The following is a 27,252-nucleotide window of genomic DNA, read 5'->3' on the forward strand; positions in this document are numbered from 1 at the left end:
GTCTATTATTCATGATGGTATTGGCTCCACAGCTAGATGAAAATAAAAATATATGGTATATAGATTTTAAGATAGGGTTAGATATCCTAGTGTAGCTCATACCTGTAACCCTCTCTGCCAAGGAGGCTGAAATCCTAAGGACCAGAGTTCAAAGTCAGCCCAAGAGGAAAAGTCCACGAAACTCCATCTCTAACACCAAAAAGCAGGGCTAGGGACATGGATGAAGTGGTAGAGCACTCTTCTAAGTAAGTACATCGAGCAAGCCTAGAGCCCTGAGTTCAAATCCAATACCTCAAAACAAACAGATTAGAATTAATGTGCAATGTCAAAGAAATCATGAGAAACAAGAGCAATTCTTCATCCATTTAGCAATGAGTTGAAGGAAACTTCAACACTCCATAAAGTTCTGGCGCTCAGGACATTACCCAAACTCACTGTAAATATTTTCCCATGGTATCCTTTAAAGATGCAGATGTCCTAGTTAACACATTCACCTACTCACTTTCAACATCTCACTCCATACCTCTTTCTGTCTGTTCCTCCCTCTTCTTTACCCACCTTAGAAGGAAATAGTTAAATATTAGAAGCATGAAATACCTGAGAGATTAGCATGAACATTTTACTATATCAGAAAGCTGACAGGACAACTAACTTATTCCTGTGGGTTCCTACAATGAGCTAGATTACACCTTAGAGGCTTTCCTCTGAAAGGCCAATTAGTAAAAATAAAACAGGAAAAATTGTTCCCATGGCAGTTGCAAAATGATATTAAAGGAACCAATGTTTGCTTTTAAAAACAAACCTGATGTAGGAGGAAGATGGGTACAGAATTCAAAGAGGCAAGAAGAAAAGAAACCATGAAATAAAGAAATGTTAAATCAGAAATTTGGAGGCATGAGGGAGAACAGAAAGATCAAAAGCACAAAGGAAACAAGAGCAGTGTAGAAAACATTGTAGTCTTGGAGGAAATAGTGAACTTGTTTTTAACTCACATAACTTTGATTAAAATTGCAGCTATAGTAAAGTGATCAAAGCACTGTATATGGCATGTCTGGAAAACTCACAGGGAAATCCCTTAATTCATGTAATTAATATGGTGTGTGTGTGGGGGGGGGGGATCAGTAATTGTGCTTGAAGTTAACACCTGGGTGCTTTCTCAAGACTGGTGTTCGGCCACCTGAGCTATAACTCCACTTCCAGCTTTTTTGGAGGTTAATTGGAGGTAAACGTGTCATGGACTTTTCTGTCCAAACTGGTTTTGAACTGTGATTCTCAGTAGCTAGGATTACAGGTGGTGAGTCACAAGTGCCCAGGTATGAATAATGTGTTAATAATTATAATAAGTACAAAAAGATAAAAGTAACAGCTAAAACTACATGATAACCTAGAAATCCAATGGAAGAGGGAGATCACAGAGACAGAAACCAGGATAACTAAAAAGACATTCACATGGACAAAAAAGAGAAAATTAAGGAGGCAAAAATTTAAAAAAGCAAGCAGGTGTGTGTGTGTGTGTGTGTGTAGGCAAATACTATGAAAGGAAGAGTTCAATTTTATATTTTTGTGTGGCTCACTCATATTTAGTCAATGCACTTGTCAATTTACCTAAATTCAGCTCCTGGGAATATCACAAAAATCTATCATCACAAGGGAGCTGAGCTTACTGGGTTTTCTGTGGTGGTTGCTGATGCTTCAATTGTAATGTAAAAATGGGGTCAAAGAACTTGGCCCATTTTGGGTGTTTACTACCAAGCAGGTTCAATGCTTTCTAAGGTGATGCATTGAATCAGATGTAAAAAAATATATAAAAATGAAATAAAATATAGAAGACCTTCTTTATTGGCTCTAAATAAAATGAAGGAGCTCTAGAGTCAGAGGGCATAAGAAGTATATGTGGAGGAGAGAGAAGAAAATGGCAAAATGATGGCTCCACAGCAAAAAGAAAGAAACTGGGCATGGCAGAAATGATCAGCTCAAGGATTTAAAAGGATAGAACAAAGCCAGTGTCCTGACACCTGCCTGATGTCTGCCTTGTGACAGTCGCTCAGCTAATCATTTGTGAGTTATAGCATTCGATGGATGCTGCACCTACTAAACCTGCTCCACCTACTGCACCTGTCTTTCCCTCTGCAGTCATGGGTTCAAAAACAAATGAAGAATGAGGAGAGAGCTGGATTTGCAAAGAATGGCATCAAAACATGACCACTTGGGCATAGACAGTACTTTCAGAGACAAAAAAAATTAAACTACAGAATGATCTGAAATTAGTCACGCCAACTTCCAGAGTCTGGGAGATGAATGGATGGAGGTATAGAGAAGAAGTAGGTCTGAGCTGTTCTCAACAGCCGATTGTCCAGGTTGCTTCGATTGCGATTGCTCCTCGTTACCATCGGAACTGGGCATGTCCTGGGACATGAGCTTGCAGTTCTTGGAGGGAAATGAATGGTGGTACATACAGTTAACGAAGGGCCCCTATTCCCAAGGGGAAAATGACAAATCTGCCACACCACAAGAATGCTGACAAAAAGAGAAGTTGTTTCTCTGTATTCTGCGAGACAAATAAGGTGGGAAGAGAACAGAGGCCAAGGGCCTGCAAGACAGAAAAGGAGAACACACAAGATCAAGGAAGGGGGAGAAGGGGTGGACCAAGTCCAGGAAGGTAACACAGAAAGGACAAAACTAGCAGCAGAAAAGAACTGTCACATACACAACCCTCAAAACAATAGATGGTGGTGGGGTGGGGGAGGGAGAGCCAAAAAGGAATCAGATGACAGAAAAAGAGCAGCATGGAATCTGGTGAGGAAAAGAAACAAAACATTTCAAATAATGGAGTCTGTACCACCCCTGCAGCTGCTCCTGTGCTGTGTCACAGGCGTGCTGAGAAGTGCATAGTTTATTATGGCCACTCATAGCCAGGCTGCCATAAAGGGCTACAGCTATAGGAAAACTCTGCCTATGTGTGGATGGCTTAATGATCCACCCTTTGTGCAGCAGTGGCCTGGGGAGTGGCTTCCAGGGCTGGGTGGGGCTCAACGACATTCCTGCTGCTTCCCACCTCTTGTAAAAAGGGGGAACTCTCTCCTAGGAAGGCTCTCAGGTCTTCAAGGTTTTCCTGAACAATTACTATTGCCCAGGATTGTTTCCTAAGGCCGCCTTCATTGGGACATGGGGTGTCGAAGGTGGACAACCAATAAGGCACATCCAAGTAGACTAGGAGCGCAACAATTAACATCAATAACTGGACAACTGCAATCTCTTTTACTTGAGTCTAGAAATTTGTTTTTAAATGTTTGAGGTTTTCTTTAGCAATGAGTTCCAAAGTAGAATATATTAAAATCACCTACAAATAAAGGCCAATCAAATCACATCCATCTATCTGTCTGTCTGCTTGTCTGTCTGTCTCTGACATTTCCAGGAAAATGCTCTTTGCAGGCAATAGTACTTCCATAGAGGAGATTTCATTTTGTTCATTTTTAAATTTTACTTTATTTTCCACTACTGATAATCACACCTAGGGATGCACAATTGCAAGACAAGCACCCTACCAGTGAGCTAGGCTCTAAGACTGGGTAAAAGGGATTGCATGGCTTCTACCAGTCCAGCAGCACTGTTGTCATACAGAGATGTGAGTCAAGGATCTGTGTGGTTGGGAAGGCCAGGCACCACTTCTGGAACATTCTTTTTTTTTTTTTTTTTTGAGAAGCTCAGGAAAACACACTCCTGAGCCTGCCAGCCAGGCTTGAAATCTGATGCTACTATTCATTTGCTCTCTATCCCTGGCCCAAATGTTATGCCTATATTTATCCCCCTATCTGTGAAATAGAGCTGTACCAGTTAATTAATCAGAGAGTTGCTGGAAGGATCAGATGATTCAGCCCTTGGGTCCAAGGCTGGTCAGCTCTCAGTCGGTTATCAAAACATGAGGGTCTATGAAAGGCTTATGTGAACCAGAGCTGTTCTTCTACTTGAGAGGGAGCTGGAGTCATCTGGGAATAACCTTCCCAGGATATAATTCTTGATAAAGGATAATAGATTTTAGAGAAGGAGCCACAGTCTCCCATTTTCGGTGTCTTGCATTCTCCATTCTCTCCAAAAAGACTCTTTTTAAACATAACTGATTACTGAGTTCCAATGTTAAAATATCTAAACAGGAGTTACACTTCTGTCTAATACACAGAGACTTTTGAATAATATGTACACCTCAGTGTATGCAATTTGGACTGACATATTTAAGCTGGACTTGAGAAGCATACTAGAGAAATCACATACATGAAACTCAAAATAGTTGAGGTAAAAGGATAAGGAAAACAACAATAACAACAGCAGCAAACTACTGAGTCTGGTCCTAGAGGGAAGAAAAATGATTTGAAATGCAAAGTTCCCAGTTTATAACAGATGGGACCTGCTTTGTGAAGTCATAATCATAACACAGTCCTGTTCAGGATGGAATTAAAGAGCTTTGTTTGGAAGGATTAATCCAATCATTCGCTTACTCATTCAGCCATTCCATTATTACTGTCTAAAAATTTGTTTGCAAAACGCCAAATCCTGTTAAATCTCTAGTGATTTGAATAGGAAGTAAGTTACATAGTCTCTTTCCTTTCCTTTCTTTTTTCTTTTTCTTTTTTCCTTTTCTTTTTTCTTTTCTTGGTCATGTCATGGAGCTTGAACTCAGGGCCTGCGGGCTGTCTTTGAGCTTTTTTTTGTTCAAGACTAGAGTCTGCCACTTGAGCCACAGCTCTACTTCTGGCTTTTTAGTGATTATCAGAGATAAGAGTCTCATGGACTTTCCTGCTCAGTCTGGCTTCAAACCATGATCCTAAGATCTCAGCCTCCTGAGTAGCTAGGATTACAAACTTGAGTCATCACTTCCTGTTTATGTGGGTTTTTTTTTGTTTTTACTTGTTTTTTAATGTGGAGGATATTCTTGCCTCCTTAACACTTGGGAGTAATTGTGATTCAATCAGTAAAACTACTCAGCACTATGCCTAGAACACAAGCAGAGCTGACCACACAATTTCCATAAGAGCATTTTACACACAAAAAAAGGTTTTTGTGAGTTTATCATTATGGTGTATTTGTATCATGATAATTATATTTTCACTGATATCACCACAAAAATACTGTCTACTGTATTTTACTTTATCTTCTATCTACTACCTATATAGAGATAATGAATACCTAATTAGGGCTTCTAATTATAAATTACTAGTGTGCTTGGGTTAAGTGCCAGTACTGGGTATTGAACTCTGGGCCGGGGTACCTTCCTTTAGCTTTTTCACTCAAGTACAGTGCTATTACTCCACTTCTGGCTTTTTGGTGGTTAACTTGAGATAAGAGTTTCATGGACTTTTCCTGCCTGGGTTGGATTTGAATCACAGTCAGATCTTAGCCTCCTGAGTAGCTAGGATCACAGGTATGAGTCACTGGAGCCAGGCTGTTTTTGTTTTGTGTTTTAGACTTTTGTTTTTCCTTCTAATGTCTAGATTAGAACAAGTAGTAAGCACAATAAAGCCAGATTAAATTCAAAATATACATTTAATGTCTTAATATCCCTATTTATTACTATATATGTGAATGACCATGGAGAACAATAATATTTTCAGAACTGATATTTTTATATGGTGCTGTTTCCTATACTAAAAATGTATACTTTTTAATGAAAAAAATCGTTGTATATCATTAACAACCATTAATAACTATAATTGAAAAACTCATGAGGATCCAGCTTTAGGCAAAATATTAGCAGTTAAAGAAATGTTTCTTACAGATCTCCTGTAGTTATCCACTTGTGTGAACACCCTCATCTATGCAAATGGCTGAGAATTAAAATCAAACAAAAAGTTGAATAACATAATACAGCATAAATCGCCTGTTTGTTTTTGAATCCAGACACTTGTACTTATAAACTTTAAAAGTGATAATTTATCTTAAAGCACTTCAAAAATTGTAATGCCTCGGGGAAAATAAGAGAGAAAAGAATCAATGTATATAGGTAATATCAGATTTAATCTTTTTATTTTTTATTCTTTTACTTTTTAAATGTTTTATTTTAGTTATTTTTTATTGTCAAGGTGATGTACAGAGGGGTTACACTTACATAAGTAAGGTAATAAGAACATTTCTTGTAGAACTTGTTATCCTAGCCTCATTTTTTAAAAGAGTGTTCATCACACAGCCTTTTGTCAAGTTTCTTCGGACTATGTTATTTCAAGGTGCGATAATTTCCAGATTCACAAATAGCTCTTATTGGAGGACAAGCTAAATGAGGTCAGCTTAGTCCCTCCCACATTTATCTAGTGGATCCTAAGCCTCCAAGACAAGCCTAAATTTGCACATGCCCAAGGTCCATGTTCATGAGAACATGATCAGACACCTGGTGATTTTACCATGTGCATGTACACAGGGGTGACAAGAGGAATTGAATACCAGAAGACAAAGATGGTTAATTTGATAACTAACCATTATCCACAAGGCAAATGGAACTCAACAACAATCTTCCAAAGGAAGCCAGGAAGAATGCTCCTGCTTGAGTTGATTGTGTTTTACCACCAGTGGAACTCTTGCTTTCCTATCTCTAACCTCTGAGACTTCTCCTATTACCAAGTTACTGGGTTTCGGCTCTCTGAGAAGTATAGGAAATAGAGTGACTTTCCAGTTTGGACTTCAAAAGAGATTTTTTTTGAAAGATTGTCCCCTCTATGGACATTTAATAGGGAGCTGATCCAAGCCGTGCAGTGGACATAGAAAATGTACTATGTCTGAGACTGAGGGTCTGTTAGCCCAGCTGTTGGAGGAAGGCTTTATTTCCCAGGAGAACTCCTAGCACATCTGGGCCAATGTAGTCCTCACACTTTATTTTGGATTCTATTCCTAGTGACAGACGTCTGCTCTCTGGCAAGGGTAAGAGTAATAATCTGTGGTTAATGTCCTAGGGAGAAAAATGTTGGCATGATGAATCAGAAACAAAGCTTCTCTTTCCCTTGTTGTTGTTGTTTTAAATTTTAATAAGCATACAGTTTGTGCAAGTTAAGTTCAGTCAGAGAAAACAGATCAGGAAGGAAGTAGCACAGTATGGCTTTGGGTGATGTATCTGGGGTAATAGTTGTTCAAGATCTTAAACATATTTACTTTTCTTTTTTTTTTTGGCCAGTCGTGGGGCTTGACCTCAGAGCCTGAGCGCTGTCCCTAAGCTTCTTTTGCTCAAGGCTAGCACTCTACCACTTGAGCCACAGTGCCACTTGTGGCTTTTTCTATGGTACTTAGGAATCAAACCTAGGGCTTCATGCATGCCAGGCAAGCACTCCACCACTAAGCCATATTCCCCAGTCTCTGAATCCATGTTGTTTAAAAGTAGTAAGATCTGCTTTTAAACCTTTTCATCCTTGCTTGGCTAAGTCATCATGGAAACAGCACAATATTTGTCTGATGACAACATGGATTCAGAGACTGGCTGAATATTTCCGAGTCTGGAAATTCTCTGCAGAGGATGTGTAAGAAGAGGGAGGGCTGGTGAAGTAGCCAAAGCCTGCCATTTTTATTCAGGTGCTTGCTCCACCCGTGAAACAAGAGCAATCTTCCCTCTCATTAAGCTACTCTCATCCAAAAGAATCTTTATGGGAATAGTTCCATGTGTGATCCTTTATTGAAATAGTTGTGGTAATCACCTACAATGATGGTATTCAAGTCACTGAACTAGGAGAAGCCTACAAGAGCCAGCTGAAAAACAGTTTGGGTAGCTTCTTGAGAGTATTGGGTAAAGAAATCCAAATTCATAGACAGAGATTTATATTCTAGGCCCCACAGATTCAAATGAGACGATGCCTCCGTGTTCCAGCATTAAAACTCTTTCACTTACACTCTTCTTCCTTTCGCATGGAAATTATGGTTGGCTGGTAAGATATATGCAATTGGAGAAGCAGGTACCCTCTGAAGTGCTTTCTAGCTGGATAATTTCAATTAAAACTATGAATTCCAGGCAAAAGAATATTATAAAGACGGACTTTGATCTTCATTTGTCCTTTTTTTTGTGGGGGGTGGGCATGGGGAGGGAAGCATTTTCATTTTGGGATGGTTCCTTGCAGCTACAGTGCTGAAGCTGGGTGTGGATTTGTGATCTTCGGACTTCATTCAGTCTTCTAAGTAAGTGGGATTACACAGGTGTAGGCCACAACCTCCAGACAAAATTTTGTTTACTACTTCTTCCTCCTCCTTCTCCCCCTAATTCTTATTCTTATTTTGGTGGTGCTTGTTATCAGACCTAGGGCTGTACATATGCTAAGCAACTACTTGGCACTTGAAGTACATTCAACTTTCATTATTCAAATAAAATAAGATATGCAAAAAAACTCAGGAGCATGGCTGTTGTATAGTAACTAGCAGTCTCTTTTTGATCTGTGGGTTTTGTGTGTGTGTGTGTGTGTGTGTGTGTGTGTGCATGTTCATGTAGTACATACATGCCAGAACTGGAGTTTGAACTAAAAATCTTACCCTCTTGCTTGGCTTTTTTGTTGTTGTTGCTGAAGGATGGTGCTCTACCACTTGAGCCACACCTTCACTTCCAGCTTTTTGGTTAGTTAATTTGAGTTAAGAATTTTCTGAACTTTTCTCTCTGGGCTGGGCTGGCATCTTATAGGGCTCCTCAGATCTCAGCCACCTGAGTAGCTAGGTAGGTTTATGGGCACCTGACTAATCTGTGCTTTCTGTGGTTTCAATTACCCATAGTCAACTATGGTCTCAAAGCATTCAATGAAAGTTTCTAGAAGAAAAGAAGTCATAAGGTTTAAATGACTGTTATAATTGTATATTGTTGTTATTGTATGATTTTTTTCTTGGCTATTACTATTGATCTTCCTGTGCCTAATTTATCAATGAAATTTTATTATTAGGATGTGTATCTCCAGGCCTTGGTACTGGCCTTGGTTTTTGGCATGCCTTGGAGATCTTCCAACACATTCCTCATAGGTAGCAGAGACCACTGTAAACCAGAGGTGTCATACAGACTAGGGAAATGTTATAGTGGTTTTAAAATTAACAACATAATATGAATTATTAATTTCCTTAGATTAGAAATGACTTATTAGCCTGCTCCCTCTAATGTTTACATTCATAGAATATTAAAGTTTGAAGATTTAGGGATCAACTCATTTGAATCCTATATTTAGACATAGACATAAGCTTTCAAAGAAGAAATGGTTTGTTCAAGGTGCTATATATGGTTAGTAGAAGGAAGGAAGAAAAGAGTGATTTCCTAAGAGATTTCCTTTACACATAGCAATGCAAAACATTGATTGATCGACTGATTGATTGACTTACTGATTTAAATTTTTGTGTGTATGCCAGTACTGGCCTTGAGCTCAGGACCAACTCTTTCATTTTGGCTTTTTTTGCTCAAGTCTAGTGCTGTTCTGCTTGAGCCACAGCTCCCCTTCCTTTTAAAGGTTTTACATGACAGTTCATTTTGCACAAAAGACACAATTCAAATTATCAAGGTCAGCTTGAGATTTCTGTCTCCAAATATGGTAAGCAAATATAGTGGCTACAGTATCTACTGTGTTTTTTGCTGTTCACAATTTCAAGATTTTTTGGTCAACTATTTTATACAAAATTAATTATATATGATTGATGTGGTTATAAACAGGCATAATCTCCTTCTACACAAACTGTCATGGATGAACTTCTTCACTTATTAAAATATTGGTGAGAAATCTGAGATAGAGGAGAAAAGCACAATTGCTTGGATAGGAAAAAAAAATGTGCTGTACCTGAAAATGTCTGTTAAATAAATTTGTTTTTCTTTCTTTTGGGGGAAGGGAGGGGAAAGGGGTTTTGAAGGTGGAGCATTTGGCTCACTGGAGTTCCTTGCTCAATGCTGGTGTTCTATGTCTTGAGCCAATCCTCTTGCCAGGATTTTGCTGGAGTCTAGAGGTCGTTTTTTTGGTTGAGCTGGCCACAGGCTGTCATTCAAATCTCAGCCTCCTGAGTAGATATATTACAAGTGTGAGCTACCAGTGTCTGGCTTTAAACAGGTAAACATTCTAGGCCTGAAACCCAGGCCATGTCTCTTTCATGCAAACATTTAGCTCTGAGGAGTCCAACAACTCGGTGCTTGGCACACAAAAAAGAGATGCAAATGGATTTGGAATCGCTCTTCTGTTCCCCAACACTGGGTAGGGATTTCCATCAGATCAGCTTGCAAATGTTGTAGACTTTGGAACTTAGGAAGGATGTGGACGTGAAGCATCCAACATGGGCTGATTTACCACAGTTTCCTCCGCTCCTCCCACCCCAAGCTAGCTTTAGTTTTCAATTATATAATTTATAAAAGCATATTGTTCATAGGGAAAAAATTTAATTTGTTTGGAGGAGAAGTTGGTTCCTGTTTTAGAGATTATAACTGTTAAGTGAAATGGAAACATTCCTGTTTCCTTTGGCCAAGGTATATTATACTTGGGAATAGGTTTTCCAGCAGTTTTAGGATTCTTAAAAATATCTGACTACATTTTTTCTTTTCTTTTCTTTTTCTCCTCCCCCCTCTCTTTCTCTCTTCATTTAGCATTCTCATTCAGCCACAGTCTGGGAAAAAATTTTATGTAGCTAAATAACTCTTTGGAGAGGATGCACCTTCAGACATTTCACAGCTGGATAGGCTCAGATGAGTTTATACAGCAAAAAGCCTATTCCAAATAAATAAATAAATAAATAAATAAATAAATAAATAAATCAAACTCAAGTGTAACCTTTGCAACATTTTCAAAATAATTGTCATATTTTTAGCAAGGGCTATTAGAATGTATCCTTCCTTAAAATAAACGAGACTATAAACTTATATTCACCTGAGCTGCTGCTGTTATTTTTGTGGTGGTGATTCTTTAATTAATATAATTTAATAGTATCTGGGTGCTGAGATTCAAAGAAATGGGCAAAGGGATGCCTTGCCTGAGATGAAGAGTGTTTTAACTCAAATCTATTCAAGGTGTTCTCCTTGAGAATCCTCCTCTTAAATTATGTTACATTTCTGAACACAGTGTTACCTCATCCTGTGATACAGATACACTGTTACCTCATCCTGTGATAGATACAATGTTTTTTTTTTTTCCTCAAACCAGGCCACAAGGAGTTGTGAAGTCCATTTACCACCTTCTATGACCTCTGGGTAATTTTTTGTGAGTAGAAGCTTAGAAGCAAGTGGATGTACTTAAAAAATATTTGACTAGTCTCTTCTCTCCTGCTGCTACCCATGAATGATTTCTTCTTGAGTCACAAATCTATTCTGAATGCTAATTAAATATTTACCAAGTCTTTTAAAAACCTCTTTGAATGCAAATTTTGAAAATAGCAATTCATGTTCATTTGAATAAGCAGATTATTTTTCTCCTCCCAAATTAAAGGCCTCTGAGTTTGATTTATATCAATTCAATGACTTGAGAAAAAGTGTGTGTGTGGGGGGAAGTTGTGCACCTACTATAAACAAGACTCTGAACCAGAAATGACAACACCCCAATTTATTCTATTTACACCGCTATCCCTTGGGCTTTATAGTGAAACTAGATGCAAAACACTCAGTTTTTTAGCAGGTATATTAACTTTGGAAAATTTTCTAAATATTACCATATTTTCTCACAGTTTTTCAATTTATATACACACACACACACACACACACACACACACACACACACACACACACACACACACACACACACACACACACACACACACATATATATGTTTTCTTTAAGTAGTTGTACCAAGGAGTTGCCATTCAGCTGAGCAGTTTATAAAAACAGTGGCTCCTGATCGACATCACCCCTTTCAATGTTTTCTCCTACCCCTCCAAACCCACCCCTTACCTCATTTTGCTTCAATTTTAGGCAACACATTGAATTTTTTTTTTGCCATTTAACAAAGCAATTTATGTAGACAATGCATCTGTATCTTCACCATCCCCCTTAGACCCAAACCTTCCCATATTTTTCTCAGCTTTGTGGCATGCACAATGCATTCTTGCCTGCATTCTGCTCATTTCCCCCATTCATTCTTTCAAGAGGAGAGGGGTAGAAGAATCTTCTTATTTTGTATTCATTAAGTTTTTGAAAATATTTTGGCATGAAAGTTTTATTTATTATATCCAAAAATAAAAATAGCATCAAAGTCTTTCGGCAACTCCCTAAAACGCAGTTAGGGAATAATGATCATATGCTAAAAAATGTAAAATGCAATTTGTGCTGTGCCCCATTTACTACAAAATCACCAGAAACAATGCATTTTGTACAGTGTATTGCCCCAGGGAAACTGGCTCAACATCAGGAATGAATAAAGAACATTGCATCTGAAATCAGCTAATTCTGCTTCAGCGCTTTTAAAAACTATTTGTTATGATATTACTTCCTGTCAAGCACATAATGTGGTATTTTCCTCGATAAAACTAAACAGTTACTGTAATTCCAGCTCTCCTCATTTTCCACTTTTTAGGCACTAAATATTGAAACAATGTAGACCTGGACATTTCAAGGCAGTCATGTGATCCATGGATCTCCTTGTCTAAGGTGTGGATCTTAACCATCAATGCCAGGTCCTGTTAGGTCACACTGATGCCCATACATACACACATACACATGTACACACTGTTCAGATCCTTACCTGTCCACAAGCCAGGCCCATTCCTCTTTCTCCCATCCCGTGTGGACACGATAAATTTAACTCCAGGGCATCTGCTCCAGAAGCCTTTGAAATTTGGAAAGAAAAAGGAAAGAGAAGGCAAAGCTTCATTCCAATGCCAGTATGTTCCCACCATTGGTAACAAGTCACGTTTGTCAAATTTAAACTATCCACTTCTTTTCACGGCTGTCTTCTAGAGTGTATTCGAATTCTCTAAATTAAACAGTGTACAACCGGCACCACAACAAGAAAACAGTTACTGAATGAGGGAAGCGTGTGATTGGCTGCTCTCTATAAGCTTGATATTTAGTATCATTAACTCTTATCATTTTTTAATTACAAGAATAGCAATCTCATAGATAGATCTCAAACATAGGATGTGAGGTGATAATCTTGGTTATTAGGGAAGTAAAGAGTTTTTCTGTCAGACGTCCCCTTTATCCATTCCTTAATAACTTTTATTTTATAGAAATACTGGGGAATTAGATACAAAGATAGAGAATGTGCAAAGAAAAAGTAGGCTAGCTAAATGAATGACTAAAATTTAAAATGTTTTTAGCATAAAACCAATTTTATCATATTTAAACACAGATCATGGTTGGAAGCATGAATTATTGATAGTTTTGTCTGGCTTTAATAAGTCAATAGAAAATCTTCTTATTTAAATTATTAATTGCTTAAGATATACATGACTTCTATCACAATGGACAAAGTAGTTGGGAATACTCATAGACTTAAAATTCTTGGAAATTCTTCTGTTAAAAGAACTAAGATTGAACAAAATACTTAAAAATTTTAATACAATAATTGAGGGTTGTGGGATAAATAATTGAAATTTTATATTCTTTTTTAAATTTAATTTTATTTTATTTGTGAACATACTGTACAGAGGAGTTACAATTACATGGGCAGGATAATGCGTACATTTCTTACCAAGCATTGCACCCTCCTTCTTTGGTTTACCCTTCACATCCCTTCCCAGCCTCCCCCGAAATTTTATATTCTTTATCTCCCTTTTTGTAATTTGCAATACTACAAGTTCTTTTTAAATAAGACCAGCTAGAAGCTTGAATAATTTTCAGTAATATATCATGTCTATTACCTCATGTCTACTTAGGTTTACTATTTAGCTGGGCACTGGTGGCTCACATTTGTAATCCTAGATGCCCAAGAGACTCAAATCCAGAGAATCAAGGAAGAAAATTCCTACAGGCCCATCTCCAAAATGAAAAACAATAAGTCAGGCTAAAGACATAGCTCAAATAGTAGAGTACCAGCTAAGCAAGTGCAAAACCCTGAGTTCAGAGCTTTGTGTACATGTGCACATGCACACACACCACATGCTACTTCCTAATGATATCAGATCACTTTTCTGTTTAATTGTTTAATGTTTTAGCCTCTTATTTCCTGCTTTATGAATTTTAAGAACTCATTTGTGATTTTTCTGTGTACTTTCTTGCCCATCTTTACTCGTTAGTGAATGTGTGTTTTCTTCTATTTATGAAGGTACTCCATCATTCAGTACGTTTTTTAAAATGGACTCATTATGTTTTCTTGTTTTTGATTTTGCTACCCAAATGCAATTTTGGTATTGCTTCATGTTACTAAAAGTAACTGTAAATCATACTTTCTTCTCCCTTGGCTTGGTAGTTAACATAGATAAAACTCAGCCTGTTGAACTTGAGTTCTATACCTTCCAACAAGAAGGCTTTGGGTGAATCAATTAATTTTTCTTGTCTGCAGCCGTTCAAATGAAAACTGCAGATAATATATCCTATCTCAAAATTCATGCCATGTGGGAACTATCCACTTAAGTCTATATTGCAATTATACAAAATTTTTCCTAGTTACTTCAGATGTTTTCTCTTTTTTTATTGTGAAAATACTGTACAGAGGGGTTACAATTACATGGGCAAGAAAATGAGTACATTTCTTATCAAGCATTGTAGCCTCCTCCTTTGTTTCCTCTTCCCATCTTTTCCCATCCTCCCCCCACCCCTCCACCTAATCCTCCTCCCCCCCCTCCACCAAAGTTGAGATATTTTCTTTAGACTTCTTTATTTACCTACAATGTAGCAAATAATAGCTAATTGATATAATTTTGAGTTCAGTAAATTTTAGGTGACACTCATATACACACTTACATTGTGAATAGTCCATTGCAAATTTTTAATTAACTAGATAGATAATAATGGATGATATCAATAAGGTATTAATATTATATTAGGATACATTTCTAGACTGTTGTAGATTTGAACTTATTTTATCCTCAAAGTAACTCCAATAGGAAGGGTCTATCATTATTTCCATTTAATATTTGATAAACCAAAGCATAAAAAGTTCAAGTGATTAACCCAGCCTTCAAAAGATTATAATAGCATCTAGGAATTGGATCCCAAACATTTTGACTCTAGAGCCTGTGTTCTATTATCACTGATTAGAAACCATTTTTACATAGATGTTACCTTCTGTCAGGGGGGGAAGATCAGCTTGATGTCTTTATGGCTTTGAAACTTGAAGCAAGTTAGTACTTGTCCAGTAGACATTTAGTATGAGTTAGTGCTTGTCTAATACAAAGTCTTATTATACACACATCTCAACACCTACTAACCAAACACCCCATTGACCCATACAGCTAGATCTTCAAAAGACTACAGGTGAAGGCCACATTCAGAGAAGGGGGCCATGTTTCCTCCTTGAATCTTCTTGTCACAGGATGCACATCACCTTAAAAGGCAGTTAATTCCATTTCCTAGCAACTATAACCATCCAAAAGGCTTAACTGCTGAATGATCATGGAATGGTAATGGTAAGTTATCTGAAACTGGGCCTTCACTCTGACTCATGTTAGTCACAAGCCTTTTAATTTACTTAGTTCCACATTCACTCTGCCTCACCTAAATGACTGCAAAATAATCCTGTGAAGGCAATGTCAGGAAACATTTGGTTTCTAATTTCTCACATTTTCTAATTATCATCCAGCTATCCACAAGAAGTAGGGTCTATGTATGTGTCAACTCTACAGCCAGAGTTCATAGGTTTGAATTCTATTTTTACCATCTACATGCTGTGTGAACTTGAGTAAACGATTTAACTGCTTTTCCTTCATTCCTTCATCTCAAAGAAGTGGAAAACAATGCTACTAACCCATAAGGGTTGGCAGGGCTACAAGAACATATAAGTGACTTTTGACAATGCATAGAATGAAGTTTGTACTATATAAATCTATCTATCTATCATCTCTCCATCAATATCTATCAATTTATCCATCTTCCATCTCTCTGCCACATATCCATTCATCCATACAACTCAAACCTCTGATCTGCCCATTATCTGCCTTGATCTGAAAGGAATCAATCTATCTCACATTGTCTGATACTATTTATACCTCAGACAAGAAAAGACAAGAAAATGAAAAGTATCCTAGATAAACCTTAGAATTGTTTCAGTGATACAGCTTCTAAAATTCTCTAAATTAATTTATAAAAAGTTTCAAAGACTTTGTGGTAACAAGAACACAACCTGGTACAATGTATGAACCAAATTCTTCTTTCTCTTCCCTTTCTCTTTTTCCTCCCTTTCCAAGATGACTTTCTAAGTAGCATTGTGTGTGTGTGTGTGTGTGTGTGTGTGTGTGTGTGTGTGTGTGTGTGTACACCAACACTGAGCTTAAACTCAGGGCTGCACTTGCAGGCTACCACCTGTGTCATATGCCTGCTATTCTGGCCTTTTGCTGGTTAGCTAGAAATAATGATTTTCTTTGCCTGGGCTGGCTTTGAACTGTAATCCTCAACTCTTACCCTCCTGAGTAGCTAGGAATACAGGTATTAGCCATCAGCACATGGCTTTAAGCTGTACTTTCTAATTCTTCATCTAGTCTTTATTCAAAACTGGAGAAGAGGTCTTTGAGACACAAAACTTTCTGGATATGGCACATAGAACTGACTGGAGTCAAAACTAATTATTGTTTCTCTTCTCCAGTTGATATCTCCTTCTCTTTTGACTCATTCTACCCTGGGTATGCTCCTGTCTACCTGGCAAGGAGAACCTGGCTTCTGGGCATTTTACAGTTGACTTTGTGAGGAAGAGTGGAGTCACCTGTATTTGATGTCCCAGCCTCTCTAGAAACCTTCCTTTGGTGATTCAACCAATCAATTCCCCATCAGGTTCCTGCCACTGATTTTGAAACTTCTCTGTAATGACATTAATATCTGTGACAATAGGAACAGGGGCTGGGGAGACACATGTGAAAAAAAGATGTTTAAGATTCATGAACCTTATGGTGAACTGGTCACTGAAGATATCTGTGGAACACAATCGTTTCATCTCCTTAGAGAGAGAACTCAGGAAGAGAGAATATTTTCAGCCCAGGCAATGGCAGTAACTTTCCGGTTCTGAATATGTTTGAAGAGTGAAGGAAGGTAGTGTGGAGATACAGTAGAGTGCCAGCTTAACATGCATACAATGCCCTGGGTTCAATCCTCAGCAGAGTAAGAAAAGATAATGGCAATGAGAGCTACGATGTAGAGAATATGTCCAAGGGAACATTGGGGAAATAGAGACTGGGACCTATAGGGCTCAGGTCAAGTTTGGATCTTCGAAAACATGGAAATATTTTGGATTGATGGAAGGAGAGATCTTTAATACTATTAGGATACAAATGTGTGAAAGTGATAATGCATATTGAGACACACCCAGCATTTTGACATGATGAAATTTACACATATTATATGCTTCATAAATCATGCCTTTTGCAGAATAGTCTACCAATGTCTCAGTGAAGCTAGAGAGTTCATGATCAAATGTATGGATCAAGAAATTTGTGCAGAACCTACTCATGCTACTGAGTTTTACCAAAAGTTTCTTAGAACTGTGGGAACTTCCATACACTGCTCTTTATCACAGTCATCAAAGATATGACAATGAAGCCATAGTGCCTAAAGTATAAAGCATTTCAACTGTGTGCATGCTAAGGCTTGAATAAAAATGACGGTTCAATGTGATTTTACTTTCAGGAAATAAAACAAATCTTCCTCAAGAATATGAGTATGGTAAGGAAAATAGCATGGTTTCTAGGTGCAGGTGGCTCTTGCCTCTAATTTTAGCTATTCAGGAGGTTGAAGCTTTGAGCATCCTGGTTCAAAGCCAGGCAGGGTAGCTAAATCTATGAGACTATTTAACTAGGAAAAAGCCAGAATTAGAGGTGTGGGCCAAAGTGATAGAGTGACCCAAAATGCTAAGGGAGATCATGAGGCCCTAAATTACACACACACACACACACACACACACACACACACACACACACACACACACACACACACACACACACACACACACACACACACACACACACACACACACACACACACACACACACACACACACACACACACACACACACACACACACACACACACACACACACACACACGGGGGGGGAAATGGGGGCAGAAGGAGAGAGAGGAAGAAGGAGAGGGAGAAGGAGAGAGAAAAGACAGGAAAAATAAAGTAAAACAAGATAGCATGGGCATATTGTAGCTTTTACAAACAACATTTATTGAAAGTAAATATGTATTTTTAAAATGTACCTAAGTTCATTAAAAATTATTCATGTAATCTTAGACATCTACTGAAAATAGTACAACATGGTAGACTCTGGCTAAACAGATAGTTGGGTCCGGTCGTGGGCCTGAATTCTGGGCCTGGGCGCTGTCCCTCAGCTCTTCAGCTCAAGGCTAGCGCTCTACCACTTGAGCCACAGTGCCACTTCTGGCTTTTTTCCTTTTTGCTTATGTGGTGCTGGGGAATCGAACCCAGGGCCTCATGCATGCAAGGCAAGCGCTCTACCACTGAGCCACCTTTCCCAGCCCCCACAAATTTTTTTTTCTTACAGAATTTTTCAGTTTATTATTGATCATATGTAGCTATATTCATGCTTCTGTAACACATAGGTCTTACCTGGGTTCAAATATAGAAGTAAAAAGCTGATGGCAGATTTCTTCAACTCCCTATTGTCCAATTCAAAAATTAACCTACCATATGGAGAGGAACTTTATGACTTAAAATTATACACTCCACATCAAGTAACTTGCTAAACCTAAAATAATTGGCACACAAGTGGGCAGGTGTCCTATCTGAATTCTGCAATCTTATTATCATCAACAAACCCTGAAGAGAGAGAGAGAGAGAGAGAGAGAGAGAGAGAGAGAGAGAGAGAGAGAGAGAGAGAGAGAGAGTGTGTGTGTGTGGTGTAGCATAGCAACTTTGGCTGGAACACATTTGTGCTGATTTGTTTTAATGTGGTGTCTTGCATTGTTAAAAAAAAACCTTCTTAAATGTGCTTGAAAGATGTGTTCATAAAAACAGAACAAGATAAGGACTCTATAAAAAATGTTATTGGGTACTTTTCACATGAGGATTAGGAAGACTTGGGGATATTTCCTTCATCTAATACTTCAGGTTTAAGATTATAGGGAAGGAGTTTTTAGTTTGGGTATTTTTGTTTGTTTGTTTTTTTGTCAGTTGTGGGGCTTGAACTCTGGGCCTGGGAGCTGTCCCTCAGCTCTTCAGCTTAAGGTGAGCACTCTACTACTTGAGCCACAGAGCCACTTCTGGTTTTCTAGTGGTTTATTGGAGGTAAGAGTCTCATGGACTTCCTGCCCTGGTTGTCTTTGAATGGAAATCCTCAGATCTCAGCCTCCTGAGCAGCTAGGGTTACAGGCACCCAGTGAGTTTTTAGTTTTTAATTGACATCATTTACAAGCTAGATCTTCCTCATAAATAAATTGCTGTCTTGTGGAGAAGTGTCTCAGCATCTTTCCTTCCTTCCTTCCTTCCTTCCTTCCTTCCTTCCTTCCTTCCTTCCTTCCTTCCTTCCTTCCTTCCTTCCATCTTTCCTTCCTCCCTCCCTCCCTCTTCCTTCTCTCCTTTCCTTCTACTCTTCTTCCCTCCCTCCCTCTCTCCCCAATTTTTCCTACCTCCTTTTATTCTTTCTTTCCTATTAATTTTGCTATAGAGTATTGAGAAGGTGATAGTAAATAAAACTGCAAGTAAAGGTACATATGGCATGTGAAAAATAAGTTTATATTACAATGTTTACAATTTAATGCTTTTGGTTTTTGTAAATAAATTTACCTATTTAAAAATTAATGCTGATTACTGAAGAAAATTGTTTTTAATGTATATTATTCTTGCAGAAAGGCAGGGAAGCATGCAGTGTGATAAAGCCATTCATCATAGTCAGCTTAAAATTGGCAAAGCTCATGCCAAGCACGGGCTCTGTAGAAGATTTCATGGTCAATTAGGTAAATACATGTATAAAATGGACCCAGCACAGGAGATCACCAAGCCAATTACAGATCATGTGTAATTTTTCCCCCTGCCCCAAGTCCCAGAAGTAATTTTTCCTCCCACAGTTAACCAATATCCAAATAAAATGGATGATCAACAATTTCTGAACATGATAGGGTGTTACAATATTGTGAAATGTGGAGTCAATTATCTCGAAGGTCTTGTTAGAGTTGTTCCTTCTGTATTGCTGAGAGTTTTTCAAGAAATTCCAGCTAAGAGTATCTAGCCTAGGTTTCATGACAGAATGATGGACATGTCTGTACAATTTTAAGGATGTATTTTCCTATTTGAAATACAAATTTGAGGCTCATGGTTAGTTGTTTTGCATTTGTGCAAGATGTAATTTATATTATGGAAAACCTGCTGGCTAGTGTTCCATTCAGAAGCATTCTGTCCTACCATTTTATGCATGTCTGTATTCAAACTAGAACAGTATTAAATGAACCTTTTATATTTTAAATATTCAAGAGTTTTATATTCAAAATTTCTTCTCTTACTGTCAAACTGTTTTGCCTAAAGGCAAGGTAAGATCAAGTTAGACTCTCAAAGGTAGAATTAAATTTTATCATGGCATCCATCATAATATATAGTTTGCTTAATATGCAAATAGGGAGTATATGGATTCAGAGAATAAAGGATTTGTAGGTAGTGTGAAATCCCAGGGACCACTTTTATAGAATAAATTCCTTTTAAATTTACATTTCCATCATTTTAATGAAAACACAGGGTAAACAAATTATAATGGCAATGTTTTAACTTACATTTTCAATTCAATTTTACTCCTATTGTATTATTTTTTCATGGCAGCTCTTTATTTAAAAGTAATAAAAATAGGAGAAATAGAATAAATAAATATGATATTAAAATAAATATACCTCAGCCTTTCTGGAGAGTTCCATCCAATCACTTTTGTCATAACTGCACATGAGACTTGCAATCACAATCTTCAAAAAGAAAATGAGAAGAATGTCAGTTCAAGCAGTTATGCTATTCTACACAAAGATTTGTATATATGCATTTATAATAGCTAACTTTCCTATAGGAATTCATTTCAATCTCTTGAACAAATGGCATCATCAGAATAAAGCACAGGGCAGCGTTTGTGACTTCAGACATAGGTTAGAGATCTTTTCATTTATATTTGTGACATTGCAAGACATTTGACTTTTTGCTCTTCTACTTTCTAAAGTAGATTTCATAACACAGAATTGAGCATCTCACAAGGTGACATATGTTTATATGAGAAAGGGTTGTCTACGTTTTTTTTTTTTTGGGGGGGGGGTCAGTTGTAGGGCCTGAACTCTGGGCCTGGCCGCTGTCCCTCAGCTCTTCAGCTCAAGGCTAGCACTCTACCACTTGAGCCACAGTGCCACTTCTGGATTTTATGCTTATGTGTTGCTGAGGAATCGAACCCAGGGCCTCATGCATGCTAGGTAAGCACCCTACCTGAGCCACCTTCCCAGCCCGTATACATTTTATAATGTGCATGGAATGTGATATAATTACTAGTATAGCAGAGAAGATTCAGCCCAAGAGAAAGGGGAAAAATAGTTATTTCCTTTGTTATAACTTAGGACATGATAGCTGGTAACATCCTACATATTCATACTGCATTGTAGTTTTCAATTATGCTAAATGTTGCCATTTAACCACAGTCTTACACTAATCCTGAAATGTAGGGGGCATAGAATCGTAGTTACTAGCAGGTTCTTTCCAAAGCCAGAGTCTTCAGCATGGAAATTTGACTGTCTCAGCTGATGGGGTGGCCACTGGCAGGGGACTGAGCTTCTCCATTAGTAAAATGTGGGCATAATACTCAGATATGCAAGAATAGAAATGGATCAAAAGGTAATCATATTACCATATGCTTAAACTCTGATTCAAATGTTTTCACTTTCTGTACCCATTTCATAATTCCTGGCCTCCGTTGCCTCATTTTCAGAGGAGGAAGATGCCAAAACATGTGTGAATATGGATGATGATACAAGCAGATGTTAAGACTGCAGTGCTCCAAAGGGACAGACCAGGACTGAGACACATGCCCCGGGACTCAGTCTTTGCTTTTTAACCATTGGCTTTGCTCCCCTAAAATGGCTGCTAAGTGCATGACAATGAGATTATTATTATTATCATTATTATTATTATTACCATTCAAAGACTATGAAGCTAGAGCACCAAGAGTATATACCGAGCCTAAAGTCACAGAATCTGGTGGGAGGGCTAAAAGCCATAGGCTCTCACGTTCAGTGGTGTCAGGTGCATGTTTAACAGGGCAGAGGTCTATAGTAAAGGGGATGTGAGTATTTCCAGCACTGCTAGAAGATGGGAAGCCCTGATCATATTGGAGAGAGGATTGAAAACCAGGCAGACAAGTTATCTTTCATGTTGGGCTGATTTGCCTTTCCTTACAGACTATAGCAAACATAGTGTTAGGCACAAAGGAAGGACTAACTGAATGAGTGTCCACATGAGCTTGTGAAAGGTTTAAGAGCAAAGGATTGCTCTGTTAGCTTGAACTTATAAGAAGGCTAAATAGAAACAGAAATGAATATCTAGGGTTACAGAAGAGGAAAAAAATGAAGAATTGGTGAAAATTTGCAAGTTACAGAAGGTGGAGTGCTGAATGATCAAGGCTAAAGCAGGAGTCAGTCCTGGGAACAGAAAAAGGATCAGATGTCAAAATACACACAAGTGTCAAATAGAGAGCCCAACTGGGGAGGAATCTGGAGATCTGTTTCGTGGACCTCAGTGATGAGGAAACATCTCAGATCATCAGATGAAGGTTGAAGGGAGGCTGGAGAAACACTGGGTTTGGATAGATTCCTATGAAAGAGAGGCAAAGAGAAGATAAAAGATGATGAAGAGAGGAGGAGCACTGTGTCTTTAGCTCAGGATTCAAAGTTTGGTATCTGGGGAAGCTCCAGAATTTGAGAATGTTTTTGGTGGGGGTGGGATGGTAGAATGTTTATTCCACAGCCTTGTCTTGCCAGCATCAAAGACAGTGGAAAGTTATATTTTGCCTGGATCTGTTAACAAACAGAAAAGACCACCCCTGATGCGCTTCCCACTCTTTCCAAGTGACCTAAGCTAACACTTCCTTTTTCTTGGAAAGAAGGAGGAGTAGGAGGAAAATACCTGAGACAGAGCCTGGCATCGGGTGATGATGATAAATTTGTATTGCCTTCAGGGGTCTCAAAGTAAAGGTAAGGAAAAGAAAAACCAGACAGCCCCCCCCTCCTCACCCCAAAACCAAACTCAATAGCTTATAAGTCAAAGAATGTTGGGGTGGGCTAAGGCCAAGAGCCCCTGATAAAACTTCCAGGAACAGAGGAGGGTAACAAAGCTACAGACTCAAGAAACAACTTTATTCATTAGTCTTTCTCTTGGGGTGAAGCTGACCAGCAAGAGGCTTAAGTTTTAAGGAGGTTTATAGCTTAACACAAAACAAGATACAAAAGTAAAACCAGACAGAACCAATCTCCCCCCCCCACACACACACACCCCACGCCCAACAAAAACACTCCACATGTAATTAAATGGTCTTCCAAGTTACATTCACAAATGCATATGAGTTGACTGTTTCAACCCTGAAACGACAGAGCTGGGTCCTTTCCTCCATTGCTCCTCAGGGTTCTTGGTGGGAAAGGAAGGAAGTTCTTTCTGGTGGGCAGGACCCCAAGGCAGAAGGGCTGACCAGAAAAATCCACTGTCAGGAAAACAAGGTTTCCTACCACTGACAGCAGAAGATGATAGATGCTCTCAACTAGGGAGTAACATGGTTCCTCTTTGCTAAGTGACAATATTAATTTTGATAAAGCTGTTATTTGCTTCAAATTTATATTGATTGTGCCAGGGTCAGTTAAAATCATCATCTGCCCTATAGGTTGCTGAGAATCATGAGGAACTACAATTGAGCTTGATGGAGAAGACAAATAAATACCACCCAGAGTAATGTCCTGGAGGTGGAAAGCATCAAATGCTGTGGAGGCAGTGGCTGGATTTGATTTGAGGCAGACTCTCCCTGGAAGGGGAGGGAGGGAGTGTGCCCATGTTCTCCTCTTCCCATTTGCTGAAAACAGAATCTATTCTCTTGTCCCCACAGATGAGAAAGAAGCCCATCACCCAGCTGATCAGAATGGCTGATATTCTATTCCCATCAAATCCCAACCCTAACTATTAAAAAATCAAAAACAAAGACGTATTTTCTTTCTTCTTCTTTTTTTTTTTCATGTGTGCCTGAACTCAAGGCCTGGGTGCTGTCCTTAAGCATTTGTGCTTCGTGCTTAAGGGTAGTACTCTACCACTTGAGCCACAGCTCCCCTTCTGGCTTTTTGGTAGTTCATTGGAGATTAGAGTCTCACAGACTTTTCTTGCCTAGGCTCGCTTCAAACCATGACGCTCAGATGTCAGCCTCTTGAGTAGCTGGATTACACACATGAGCCACCAGTACCACTGGATAAAAGTGTTTTCTTATTGGTCCCTAAGTTAGAATGAAGAGAGTTGGGGGCTGCTAGTGGACTCCTCATTTAACCTTCTTCCTATCTTGCCCAAAGGTAGATACATAGAGGCAGTAGGGTGAAAATAGAAGTGAAGACAGGACCATGGGAAAGTGGGAATAATGGAGGTGCAGAGGTGTCTGCTCTACCTGTAAACTTCAAATTACATTCTTATTCTGTCACTTAGTCTTATGACATGCAGAAACAGATTGTCACCTCTGACATGCTTCCTAAGCAAATTAGTCTAGGCACTCTAAACAGCTATGTTTCAAACCAAGCAATGGCTTGTAAAACTCTGTAGTCACATGCTATTTCTGTGAAATCAAAATGACCAAAATATTCTTTTATCTTTTGTTAAAAGATATTGGCATTTTACTAAGGGTCAAGCTAAGAGAAATCACAAGAAGAGCCCTGAGAATAATTTAATTTTTCTTTGATGATTAGAAAGTCTTTTAGCATTTTGCTCTACTCAGGTTTTAATCAAGTAATAGAAGACAAGTCCATTTTTTTTTGGAGAAAGAAGAAAATTGATGGATATTTTATACTGTGGAATTTCACACAGTGTTACTGGAAATGATTACGCACTGAACCATACTCTTAACATCATCTTTCTCTTTATCAATAGTTTACTCAGTTTATTTTGTATGGCATATATTTTAAATGTTGTTGAATGAGGTCATAGGTAAAATGTTACTTGGTACACAGAACTTGAACTTCATCTTTCCCCACCCTCCATCCTATGATACTCTGTCTGATGAGAGATACCATTGTATCAATGTAAGGGAATTGAGTACCTACCCTGTCAGGTACTAACTGAGATATAGAAGCACCAAATTTGAGACATTTACTTAAACTGTGTCCATTCACCACATTCAACCAGTATTCACTGAACAATCTATGGGACCATATAGTTATTCTAATTCAGAAGTGAGAAATAAAATTCGATTGCAGGGACTTTCGGAGATCACCGAAAATAAGAGAAGATAGTAATAGTTCAATTTCTAAGTCTAGCTTATTGGTATGAAGGCAACAATACAGGAAAGTATAGAGAGAATCATTGGGGTACCAGAGCAGATTGTAAGAGATGGGCAGGAAAGGACAGGGGTTGTTTAGTTGGGAACTGAGATGACAAGGTATCTCACTTTGAGTGATGGAATGTGGAAGTGAATGAAAGCTGCTACTCCAGGGTAACTTCATGGGCAAAGAAAAAGCAGTGGAGGACGTGTGCATGGCATATTCTAGGAAAGAAAGGGCCTAGATGGTTGGAACTTCATGGCAGGACAAGAGCAATATGAGAGAATACCAGAGAAGCAGGTGATAATCAGGTGTCTCCGAGCTTTAAGTCCTGTAGGAGTTTGGATTTTACTGTAGTGGCAATGGAAGTAAAGCTGAAAGGATGCTGATAAAATGACTTGTCTGTGCTAGGGGTAGACGTATAACTCAGGTGGTAGAGTGCTTGCCTTGCAAGCCCGATTCCTGGGTTCACTTCCCATGACTGGAATGAAAGGGAAAGGACACAATGTAGGAGTTTCAAATATGCTTTTGATAGGGAAGAAAATAAGAGAGCTAAGAGTGAAAGCAAGGAGCCCATGGAATAAAAATGGAAAGGCTAATTGTTCCAGAAGGTGCTACAATTACTAGCCAAAAAGTCAGATGCACTGTTAAGTGATGGTATTTGGGGAAAAAATAAGATGAGTGAGAAATCAAGTACAAGATGATTCACAAATCAGAACTTAAGAGTATATGGATGAATGGAAAATACAAATGTTATAGATTGATTTATAGTTAACACCTGTTTCTTTAGGTTCTTTTTGGTAGATCAATTATTCAAACTTGGGGTGTGTTTTATGAAAGGCTTTTCTTTTTAAAAAATATGTTATTTATTGTAAAAATACTGTACAGAGGGGTTACAGTTAACATGAGTAAGGTAATGAGTACATTTCCTATCAAGCATTGTTACCTCCTCCTTCGTTTTTTCCCTACCATCCCTTCCCTCCCCACCTCCCCAACTCCTCCCTCCCTCCCCCTCACAAGTTGTAAAGTTCCTTTTCAACTTAGTGTCTTGTACATCTCATTGTTACAATGGGTCAACCTGAATCCCTATTTAAGCATTTGGGAGGAGAATCATAAAGTCCTGGGTAAGGCAGAGCTGTCTGCCTGCTCAAACAAATTGACTTAAGAAACCAATCAAGCCACAAGAAAACCAACCACCACAAGCAAACCAGAGACTCTACCAAGAAACTGGTTAAGGACACAAGAGAGATCCAAGATCCTCTCAGCCCCCCACCCCCCCAAAAAATGAAAGGCTCTTCTTACCTTAAATTGTGCTTTACAGACACAGCTTTGGCTTATGAATACAAATTAAGAAAATACATAGTCTTTGGGGCATAATTTCTATGATCATTCATATTTCTAAATGTTACAAAATGCTAAATGTAATCATTTATGAATAAAATAGTACATATTTGACCACAAAAAAAGATGGGCTCTGATGCTACAAGGGACTGCCTTTAAATAGCTTCCATTTTCTTCTTTTCAAAATTTGAAATTATACAACCCAAACCAGTGGTTACTTTTTAATTTGATTGTTCTGTTTCCTTATTGGATAAAGGCAATTATTTTATGAAAGACTTTTTAAATGAAGGAATTTCTGGGTATGAATTACCATAAAGTTCATGTATTAAGAAGTAAGGAGAGGAACAATACAAAACTCCCATTGCAACAGTGAGATATACAAGTTGTTATGTTG

At 38.4% G+C, this 27,252-nt stretch overlaps 1 protein-coding gene across 2 annotated transcripts in view; it reads right to left on the reverse strand.

Annotated features, from left to right (window-relative positions):
* Positions 1 to 27,252, reverse strand: part of Dpyd (dihydropyrimidine dehydrogenase) — a 709,900-nt gene that overhangs the window by 231,389 nt on the left and 451,259 nt on the right. Inside the window, exons 15-16 of one of the 2 annotated variants that reach the window (XM_070007767.1) lie at positions 20,883 to 20,951; positions 12,640 to 12,723 (exon numbers count right to left, since the gene is read on the reverse strand). In XM_070007767.1, the coding sequence (XP_069863868.1) occupies positions 12,640 to 12,723; positions 20,883 to 20,951 (153 nt within the window). The remainder of the gene's footprint in view (positions 1 to 12,639; positions 12,724 to 20,882; positions 20,952 to 27,252) is intronic. The other variant, XM_070007768.1, reaches the window with a different exon arrangement.

Source organism: Dipodomys merriami, unplaced genomic scaffold, assembly GCF_024711535.1.
Source record: "Dipodomys merriami isolate MVZ:Mamm:240054 unplaced genomic scaffold, mDipMer1.0.p SCAF_7, whole genome shotgun sequence".
Lineage (NCBI taxonomy): Eukaryota > Metazoa > Chordata > Mammalia > Rodentia > Heteromyidae > Dipodomys > Dipodomys merriami.